Genomic DNA, 10,607 nt, shown 5'->3' with positions numbered 1-10,607 from the left:
CTTATTGTAAACGGACGCCTCTCCGGAGGCACCCTAAATCCTTGTATAATTAGGGCTTCGCCCAGAATCAATAAATACAAGTTTCTCACGAATTCTTACAAAATCAACTAATAATGGAAATCTTTTTTCTCATGTAGTGGTGGGTCTTTGATGAGGTGGCATGTGAGCATGTTGAGATAAATAGGATAGTGGGAATTATATACTCCCTCCGATCCTTTTTACTCCGCATATTAGATTTGTTTGAAATCAAACTTTGCTAAGTTTGACCAATTTTATATTAGAAAATATTAACACCTATTATACCTAATAAATATAATATGAAAATTCATACCAAGATGGATCTAATGTTATTGGTGTTGTTATGTGAATGTTAATAAAAAAAATTATAAACTTGATCAAACTTGCTGCTACTAGATGTTGTTGTGACCCGTTTACAGCGCCGAGCGCGGCCCGTTGCGGTGTGCCGGGGACGACCCGTCCTCGCGACACCGACGCTACCAAAGGCCAAGTCGCGTATGGGTTTACCAATTTTCTTCCGATTCATCCGCACTGAAGGCCAGCTCGCAGATGGGTTTACCAAGGCATTGACGGTTCGGACAAAGTGAATTCATGCAACATCTGAACCTTAATTCATCATGAGAGACGTGTGCACGTATAAGCTAGAGATAACACCTAATAGTATATACGAAGATGCCAAACGCCAGGCAATAATATGCGAAGGGTGATGCAAGCTGAGACATTTGTGGCGCAGCATCCATGGTCAAATTCAATTTAAATGAACTAACTAAATACTTGACCATGCTAGTTTTGTGCATTTCTCTATTCACATCGATACCGAGTTTTCGACCACAGTGAAATCTTGGCAGGATGAAATAGGAACTAGCAGGGCCGTTTCAGCTCAGGACAAAATCCCAGCATCCCGCTGGCCAAATCACGGAAAAGATAAAAGAGGATATAATCGACCAACTGGAGTGCTACGTTCATTAGTGACAAGTTACTTTACTCACGGACAAGATAGTCCTTCACATTTAAGCCCCCATATACCAAAACAACTCAACCAGCAGGAACTAATGGAAACCTGCCATCTCTCACCCAACTCTGTTGGACACCGTCTGGTAAATAGATTTGAGCTGAGTATTCCACTTATCAATGGCTTGATATTTCCGCATTCCCTTTGACCTGAATAAAATTTGCAAATCTCAGAACTTGCTTACGAAGAATATGTCAAGAAAGGAAGGAGGTGAGAGTACGCACCTGTCACCGCATTCTAGCAGCTTGTTCACCTGATCTATGTGGCCCTGGACACGGTTGTCCAGAATCAATGACACCAAGAGCTGCTCAACATCCTTTTCTGGGACATTTAGCTCCTATAAACACACACAGTTGATGTTAAGATTAACTAAATGCCACACATATGGCATGATTTACAAAACTGTACTTCCATGCTGCAAAAGAACTGCATTACTTTGCTAGATTTAAGTGCGCGCATATGTTATGTTTTGAATTGAACTGGGGTGGTTTATACTTAACAAAGAGAACTAAAGAAATGATCAACCTTCATGGTGTATGTCCTGTAACCCCTTTAAAGCAGAACAAGCACATAAAGTATCATTCATGTTAATTTTGTTATCACGATAAATTGCTTGTGTTCATCTGATGGAGAACAAGCACATATTGTGCATATGAAAAGTGAAATCTGGCTAGCAAAGTGTGGATATGCTGTAAAATATCCACCTGTGAAATGAATGGAATCCTTATTCTTGTGTATGGCTTAATGAGCTTGAGCAGCACTTGAGTTCTGATGTTCTTCAACAAGTCCTCAATGTAATTACGGATAAAAGGATCATCCATTATTGTTCTTCTATTGCTCTGGCAAAAAAAACACGAAAATTACAATGGAATCAGTGAACCAAAAAATATTAGTTTAGGATTGTGGCAGACAAGGAAATGGCATCTGTTCAAGAGCACTGACCTTTAGGATCTTCTCAAATTCCATGATGTCATTCTTCTGGTATGCTGCAATCAAATTTGTCATTGCGAGGATTTCAGGATCATTTTTGTACCTGCAGAAATGTAAGGAGTTACAGAGAGTAATGAAAATCAACCTACAAGACTTAAGAGAATGTCATCAGAAGTCTTACGGCTTGGCCTCTTGTCCATCAAAGGGATTCACTTCAGACTCCATCAACATATTGGCAAGAACAAGATATCTAGTTCGCAGCAAAAGGAAAATTATGATAGGAATCACAAAGAGTTATACAAAGTTATGAGTTATGACAGAGAAAATGTGCTTATGATAGTACTTGAGACACTGGATTCTCCGTGGATTGCCAGCTTCATCGTAGTTTTTGAATGCTTCAAAGAAATCAGTCGCTGCGTCCGCCCACTGCCTCTCAGCCATGTGCATCTTCCCACCACATTCACGAATTATACCCATAATTCTTGGATGAGGTATTGCTGATTTAATAGAAAGAGCCCTCTGGTACAATTCCTGCAACAGCACACAGTTCAATTCAGGTGGTGCGTTTCATTCTAACAGACACGATACTACAAAAAGAAGCATAATTCTCAATAAGATTAATGCTCTTAAGCTAATGTTGCAAAGAATACAAATGATGCATATCACAATTGCAGGTTTCAGGTTACAAAGCTGAAAAAAGAACCCATTTTCTCCCATGACCGATGATGTACACAAGATATTACAGTCCTGAAAGCTAAGCATATTTCCCTTAAGCGAGAAAAAAAATTATAACTCTATCCAATCCCAGATGACAATGAATGACAAATACCCCCAAAAGAATCAGCTAATAATTCAGAATCCTTCGATGAAACAAGCCATTAACATCTGAACTTTGTATGCAATCACATACTCCCTCCGTCCCATAATATAAGAGCGTTTTTTACACTAGTGTAGTGTCAAAAACACTCTTATATTATGGGACGGAGGGAGTAGCATTTAGCTGTGCCCACATAATGCTTTACAAGAAGATGGCACGGCGAAAAGTAACACAATTGCACACAACAGAAGAGTGAAAGTTTTCTAAAGAAACAATAATGAAGGTACACAAGAACAGATAACTAACCTTCAACTTTTTGTTGTTTTTTGTTTCAGTGTACATTTGAATCTCAATAGCATAGACTTCTAGAAGTTGTGTGCCTTTCTTCTGGTCATCAGAACCATCTTCCTTTTGGCAAGATTTATGCAGCTCCTTCAGTATCTGTCAGTAAATGGATATATGTGAATTAAATGCATAAAGACTAAGGAATGAAGGAAGCAAGTAATCGGTAATGACAAGAACATATCTAAGCACCTTGCTCATGCGACCATACTCCCCCATGTCAAACCAAATTTTGCAAAGCTTCAGATTTGTCTTAAACCATAATCTCTGCACAATAAACAATGATAATACATGAAGACCAATCGTTTGGTAGATCATAATATTTTTCTAGTTTTAATAATAGAACAAACCTAACCTCATTTTTTGCCTCTTCAAGAGCTTTAAGTGTTGTCTGGTAGAACTCTTGCAGAAGATTGAAGTGCTGACTAGCAGATCCAGAAACAAAATCCATTATGTTGTTTATACATTTCTCACTGTAGTTACGTGTCACAGCAGATTTTACGTATGTCAACATCTCTCTGTAAGCATCCATCATTTCTTTGTACTTCCCCAGCTTATAATAAAGCTTCACAGTTTGTTTAAGAGCCTTGAATCCCCTATGAACATATATATAATTAAAAGATAAAAATTAGACAACTCAACATAAATGTTTATTTATGCAACAGTTAAATTCACTGAGGAAACAGTGTGGGTGAAGAGTGATAATTCAACTAGACCGATTAAATATTGCCTTTGTTGCTTCACTGGAAGCATGGGTCAAGGCACTCGATTTTACAAAGTAATGTCCAATTAATAGAAGGACAATACCAGTCCTGACCAAGAACTGCCTGTAACAGGCGCTGAACATGTCAACAATAGCTTTCAAGGAATTGACCAATAACCTAACAAGTAGGCATGCAAAGTGTTCAGTATATTAAGATGGTAGAGTTCCACTGACTCCTATGTGAAAATTTTAGCTGGTTTTCGAGCATTGTATTTGCTGCCTCTTTTCATTTTCTTCAATCTGTCGTTAATCTAACTGCTACTAGCCTCAGCTAGACTACAGTGACCTGAAACTGGACTCCCACCAAATAAATTATGAATAGGCGCACCGAGGTCCTCAGGGCAAACTAATAATCTAATACATCGCATAGTTTAAGGTTGTTTCGCATATCTTCTGTTGCTTAACAGCAGCTACTGCCTAGTGAAAATAACTGATTAACGAAATAAAAACATTCATCCTTAAGAGTGTAAAAGCTTCCAAAATCCAAAAAAGAAGTAATTCTTCAGTAAAGAGTTCCACTTGCGGCACAAGCTATTTCATATCAGGCTAAGTCCCAATGACTCCATTTTATGACCTAAATTTATCCACAACCAACGCTTGGTCCTAACTGATAGGCCCAGAATACATGTGACAGCTTGTGGGCAAAGCATATAATTTACACACCCAACATCTTAGTGCCTCAAGCTCCAACCTTTAAGGATAACAGATAGTAGCACATATATCAGATAGGACACTTCATAGACTTGAGCATTCACATTGTGCTGGAGCAAATATAGGGAAATTGCAGATAAAACAGAATAGTGCATCGGAATAGGTAAAAATACTTACCATTCCGCCTTTTCAGGCTCCATGCGAACTACAGCATCAAAACCAGCAAGTGCACCCTCCGGGTCTGTCTCAACCATACCTGCAGAAGGATACTCATTCAACATCATACTGTGCAGCAACATATGCATAACACCATCAACCACTAGAATGTGTTAATGAAATTGTAAATTTGCTTAAATTTCATAGATAAATAAAATAAATAACTGTATATTGCCTAAAGTGCACAAAATAGGACAACCATAATCCTAGTATTTAAGTTCTACCATATTAAAAGACCAGTCCAAAAGAAAAAAAACATGGTTTCCATTTAGAGTGAAGCCACTATTTTATTTTGATCCATCTGCTAAAACAGACGACCACATGTTAAGTCCCTTACATGTAGAAAACAATAAAATCATCCTAACCCAAACAATCTTTCATATATAAAATTATCCCTTACATGTAGAGCGATGGGGAGAGTGAACAAGACAGAGAGAGGTTGGGTGGGTTCTGTGTGTGGCAGGTGTGTGGGGTCCACCCTGACGACTGAGGTGACAATAATCTCTATCTCCTCTCTTTGCACAGATCTCGATAGCAAGTAGTGGATGGTGGAGATAGCATTAGCCTTGGTAGTGGTCAATATCAGATATATTATCTATCTGTGTGTGTGTGTGTGTTAAGGTAAACAAATAAACTAATAGAGTAGATGCGAAATATGAAAATAGTATAAACAACTGAACACAGTGATGTGGCATCTTCCATTAAAATAAGTGTAGTAAATGAAAATGAAATACCAATACATTTGATAAAGAAACATACTTTCATGTAAAATCAAATGTGCAGACTCAATGCATATGCATTTCTTTTTTCATTTTAGAAGAACATACAAGTTTCTTTGGAAGCATCTTCGTTAGAGTAACAAATATGTTACAAAATTGAAAATAGAATGTTTCTTAAAAGGAGCCGAAAAAAGTAGAGCATTAAGCTTTTAGCAGGATCCCAGGCCTTTGCAAAAGTGGTAGGACAGCCAAGACACTGGTTGGAAGAGAGGCATCAGATTGATCACAATCAATTCTGCTTCCCAGTGTCAATGATGGCTAAAAAGATCCAAATATAGTCCTGGATATAAGAGAGGAAAGAAATAAAGGTAGCAGGATATCGAGGAGGTGGCTAGGGCATCACAGTGGCTAGCAAGTATCTTCCCATTCTATACGACCAAGTTTCCCAAACATTTGTCTAACGCAAGCAAGTACTAATACATACCAGCCTCTTCCTAGTTCCTATATAATTTAAGTAGAAACACAGGAAAAAACATTTGACGAGTCTATAAGCTTAAACTTGGAACTAATTCCAACCTGAGTCCAGCACATTGCACCGTGAGGGTATTTAGTCACAAATCACAAAATAAGAATCTTATATCAGTTTTGCTAAAGCACATCTAGATGTCCTATAAGTATTGCACATCTAAGTCCTATGTCATTGATCTTATGTTGAGAATCATGTAGATATTTTCTTTTTCTTTTCTCTCTCTCTCTCTATACTTAATTTACTCACTTAGATGTGCAATAACGAGAGCACATCTAGATGTGCCCTAGACACACCCATCTTATATATATAAACAACTGGCGAAATTTAAGCAGCCTACATGAGCCTTGGCGCAGTGGTAAAGCTGCTGCCTTGTGACCATGAGGTCATGGGTTCAAGTCCTGGAAACAGCCTCTTACAGAAATGTAGGGAAAGGCTGCGTACTATAGACCCAAAGTGGTCGGACCCTTCCCTGGACCCTGCGCAAGCGGGAGCTACATGCACCAGGTTGCCCTTTTGAAGGGGAGCCTTGGCGCAGTGGTAAAGCTGCTGCCTTGTGACCATGAGGTCATGGGTTCAAGTCCTGGAAACAGCCTCTTACAGAAATGTAGGGAAAGGCTGCGTACTATAGACCCAAAGTGGTCGGACCCTTCCCTGGACCCTGCGCAAGCGGGAGCTACATGCACCAGGTTGCCCTTAATTCAGTTAGAAGGCTAGAAAACACTACAGAATTCTCAAATCAAAGAAGGGAAAATCCTAAGAAATCCTACATAAGGCGTTGTTTGGATAGGTGGTATATACAAAACCAGATCTCCACAAACCAGGGAAACGGTATAAAAACTAAAATCCTGTTTGGCAACTCCAACTAATCAGCGAATATAGAAAACTTAGCTTTCCAAAAACTCAGATTTCAGGTATATTCCATAAACACGATTTATATAAACTGGATTCCAACGGAGAGCAGAGCAAGCACTTGCCAGCGGCTGCGCACGGAGTCGTGCAGAGCAGAGGGGACACGACAAGGGCGGTTAGCCCGACGACCTCGGGGAGCAGAGCAATCGCTCGCCGGCGGCTGCTTGTGGAGTCGTGCAGGCCGGAGGGGACGCGAGAAGCAGCAGGCGGCAGAGTCAGTTCAGGGGGATGACGAACTCGGGGACCATCGAAAGCCCTCAACGGCAACTGCGTTCAGAACTAGTGGAGGTCAAAGGGGAAGTGACCCAAGAAAGGATCAGTGCAGGGGAGGGCAACGACCTCGGGGGCCAACGGAAGCCCTTGCCGTCAGCCGCGCGCGGAGTCAGTCGAGGTCGGTCGCATGCGTTGTCGTGGTGGCCGGAAGGAAGGACAGCAGCAGTCTGGACGGTGGATTCGTACGTGACGATGTCGAGCATGGAAGTCTCGTCAATGGGAAAGTAAGGAAGGTCACGGGCGAGGTAGGATAAGGCTAATGTTTGCTATCCAAACACAAAACTCTATGGACCTAGTTTATTAATTTTCTAACCCAAACAAAGTTTTCTGTAAACACGTTTTTCACAAAAAGGATAGCAAAAACGGTTTTCCTAGAAATCAGCTAAAAACTCATTTTCTATATCCCATCACTAATCCTCAGTATCCAAACAACCACTAAGAGGGCAGGAAAGGGAAGATGTTAGGCTTCATCTGGTATTGTGGTGGTCATTGATAAATGATAACTATAAAAATGAAGATTTTTTCCATAAATACTATTTCGATTCTCTCTTACAATTTGAGCAAACAGTTAGTTCAACTAATATGGAAAAACAAAGAGATGGAGAACAGATAGTGCATATACTATTGCAGAACTGAAGAATGAAGTGTATGGCAGTCAGAATGAAACTCTTGATTAAAGCAATGAGAAGGGTAGCAGAGTCTTCATATCCTTGCTTCAAAATATATACGAAGCCACATTGTCCGTACTTCTACGGCAGCTTGGCCTATATAAATTAAATGGTAACAGACTACCCACAATTAACTTGAGTGTCCATTAGTTGCTTGTATTTTCCTTTTAGTTGAGACAGAAGTGTTCGCCGGAACAAACTTTAGCTGTTAACTGCGAAAGGGCACGGTAGGACTAAGACAAACCACACAAGGATGGGCTACTTAACCCAACAAGCACCACACGGGCGTCAATTCGACAAACAGATTTATTCCCAAAGCAAAATTAGATTCTAGCTATTCATTCGATGTCCTTACTAAAACGCACTTCACACTTAACGGGACACACCTCGCAGCTAAACTGGCAACTGCACTGCACAGTACAAACAAAGGCGATTACCATACATCAAAATTCAAAACGGAACCCCACTACCAGTACAAAACGACGATGCAGGAGGAAGTTGGACTAATAATACTCCAATCGAGATTTCTTCCAGTAACGGGACCGCAACTCGAAACAGTGATAGGGATCACCAAGGGATGTAAAATTGGCACGAGGAACCAAACCTTTGGAGTTGTAGTACTGGTTCTCGATGTCGACGTCTTGCTCCTCCGGCTCGTCGTCCGAATACTCGAAACCGTAGTCTTCCATGTCCGCATCTAACCATCGGCACCAAGCGCACCAAGAAACAGGAAACGATCACGGAAAGAAACCCTCGTGAGAGAGAGAAACAGCGACAATCCAGACCGTGGGGAATCGAGAAGATGAAAACGGAGGGCACTAAATGAGGGGGTAGGGTTTACCTGAGCCCATGACGGCGGTGAAGAGGCGACTCGAGCGGCAATGGAGCGTCGGGGGCGAGAGCTAGGGTTTGCGAAAGAGGAGGGGTTTGCGGAGCGGAGGCGAGGGGAGAGGAGGAAAACGGGGACGAGAGGGGAGGACAAGTTTTGCGAGCTGGCCCCTGGGAAGCTGCGGCTTTAAAGTAGCAGGATTGGTCATTTACGAAAGGAAACGCTTAGGGCTCCTTTGAATTCGAAGGAATTTTATATGTTTTCATATGATTGAAATCTTTAGGATTTTTTTCTATTTTGGTCTTTTAATTCATAACATTGGATCCCGTAGAAATTATTTCTATAAAATATTTTTTACTACATTTGATAGACAATCTAACTTCCACTTCTACCTTTTTCACAATTCACATTTGATTGTCCGGTTGCATCAAACACTCCTTGTTGATTCTATAAAATTCAAATGGGCATGCAACTCCAATCATTTACTCCCACCGTTCCAAAATAAGTGTCTCAACTTTGTACTAGCTCTAGTATAAAGTTGTACTAAGCTTAAAACACTTATGGACGGAGGGAGTACTTTTCCTTTGTCTGCGTTTTCATGAATTAAAGAGGCCCTTATAAAGAGCATCTTTTTTAACATGCACACGCTCATACATACATACATATACTCATGAACACATGCACATCTACCCCATTAGCACCTCCGAGATACTAAGCTGACATATCATCTTGAGATTGGAAAGGTCACCATAGGTGCCTTCGTAGTTGATAGGAACGTCTCCCAAAAATGCAAGCACCAGTGTCAAGACTAGGACTTGACCTTGCACTAGTGCAGAAATGGGCTATAGCACCGGTTCGTAAGGCCCTTTAGTGTCGGTTCTTTAACCGGCACTAAAGGGGTCGGGACTAAAGGTCCCCCTTTTAGTACCAGTTCGCACGAACCGCCGCTAAAGGGCCACCACGTGGCACGTGCCAGCGCCGGGGGTGGGGAACTCTTTAGTATCAGTTGGTAACACCAACCGGTACTAAAATGTTTGGGGTTTTTGGTTTTATTATTTATTTTTCCTCTAATTTTGTGTTTTCCATTTAATTTAGAGATTGATTTCCATTTATTTTTCCTTTCATCATATTAATATAAAAACTCTTGCATCTCATATCATCACCAACAACAACACTAGCTAATTAATAATCATCATATATATTAGTCATCATCACTATTTTTATCATCATTATGTAATCACCACCAACAATAGCTTAAAGAAGAAACATTCACTAATAATTAAGTTCAGGACGAAACACGGACATGAGACGACGAGTACTAAGAGTAGGAACTAGCTAATCACTCCTACTGCTCTCTCTCGGGTAAAATGGCATAGAACATGTGTAGCTCTTCTGATTCATCATATTGGAGCATGCAGATAAACCTGTCTCCTAATTATTGGTTGCGCTTCTGATTGCTTCTCTGCGATCATTCACAATTTTGCTCTAGTCTTTCACTATTAAGCATTCCTCGGTTCTGGAAATTCTGAATGCACTCGTGTGCAATGTAGGATGTCTTGACCGTAAGCTAACCATTGACATGCGAACGTTAGTCGAGATCCAATGAGGCACAACTATCATCAGGAGTCCCTGTTGAAGAACATCGTATAGTAACATACTTAGCAACGAAGTTTAGCTTAAAAAATAATGTATGCAAAAGATGCACTGAGGACAAATAGTAAAAATCTTACCATCTTTCTTAAATACACGTGATTGTAGTTCAATACGAACACTATTGGTTGCACGTTTTGAGTACTAAGATTTGCGAGTTTGGGAAAATAATTTCTCTTGACAGCATCAAGATCCTCAAGCCATGAAACATATTGACTTATCTCCTCGCAATTTAGTTCAGCCCCGGGACAGTGGACGGTCATGTCTACCAAGCACCGGAC

At 40.5% G+C, this 10,607-nt stretch overlaps 1 protein-coding gene across 1 annotated transcript; it reads right to left on the bottom strand.

Annotated features, from left to right (window-relative positions):
* Positions 1-936: 936 nt before the first annotated feature.
* Positions 937-8,845, bottom strand: LOC123069709 (COP9 signalosome complex subunit 2). Its single transcript, XM_044492643.1, has 12 exons — positions 8,689-8,845; positions 8,452-8,544; positions 4,711-4,789; positions 3,475-3,715; positions 3,312-3,386; positions 3,084-3,218; positions 2,304-2,491; positions 2,142-2,210; positions 1,973-2,063; positions 1,735-1,869; positions 1,255-1,367; positions 937-1,179 (listed from the first exon to the last, which is right to left on the bottom strand). The coding sequence occupies exons 1-12, from the start codon at positions 8,696-8,698 to the stop codon at positions 1,089-1,091; spliced, it is 1,320 nt and encodes a 439-aa protein (XP_044348578.1). The 5' UTR covers positions 8,699-8,845; the 3' UTR covers positions 937-1,088.
* Between the last annotated feature and the right edge of the window lie 1,762 nt (positions 8,846-10,607).

Source organism: Triticum aestivum, chromosome 3B (genome assembly GCF_018294505.1).
Source record: "Triticum aestivum cultivar Chinese Spring chromosome 3B, IWGSC CS RefSeq v2.1, whole genome shotgun sequence".
Classification (NCBI taxonomy): Eukaryota; Viridiplantae; Streptophyta; class Magnoliopsida; order Poales; family Poaceae; genus Triticum; species Triticum aestivum.
The sequence above is the reverse complement of the archived record's forward strand: the minus strand, read 5'-3'. Positions and strand labels throughout refer to the sequence as shown.

What these genes read in the sequence shown, in the direction of transcription:
- LOC123069709 (XM_044492643.1), bottom strand. An exon ending in GATGGACAAGAGGCCAAGCC is followed by an intron (nt 2,064 to 2,141) that starts GTAAGACTTCTG and finishes ACATTTCTGCAG; the next exon opens with GTACAAAAATGATCCTGAAA. An exon ending in CTGCTAGAATGCGGTGACAG is followed by an intron (nt 1,180 to 1,254) that starts GTGCGTACTCTC and finishes AATTTTATTCAG; the next exon opens with GTCAAAGGGAATGCGGAAAT.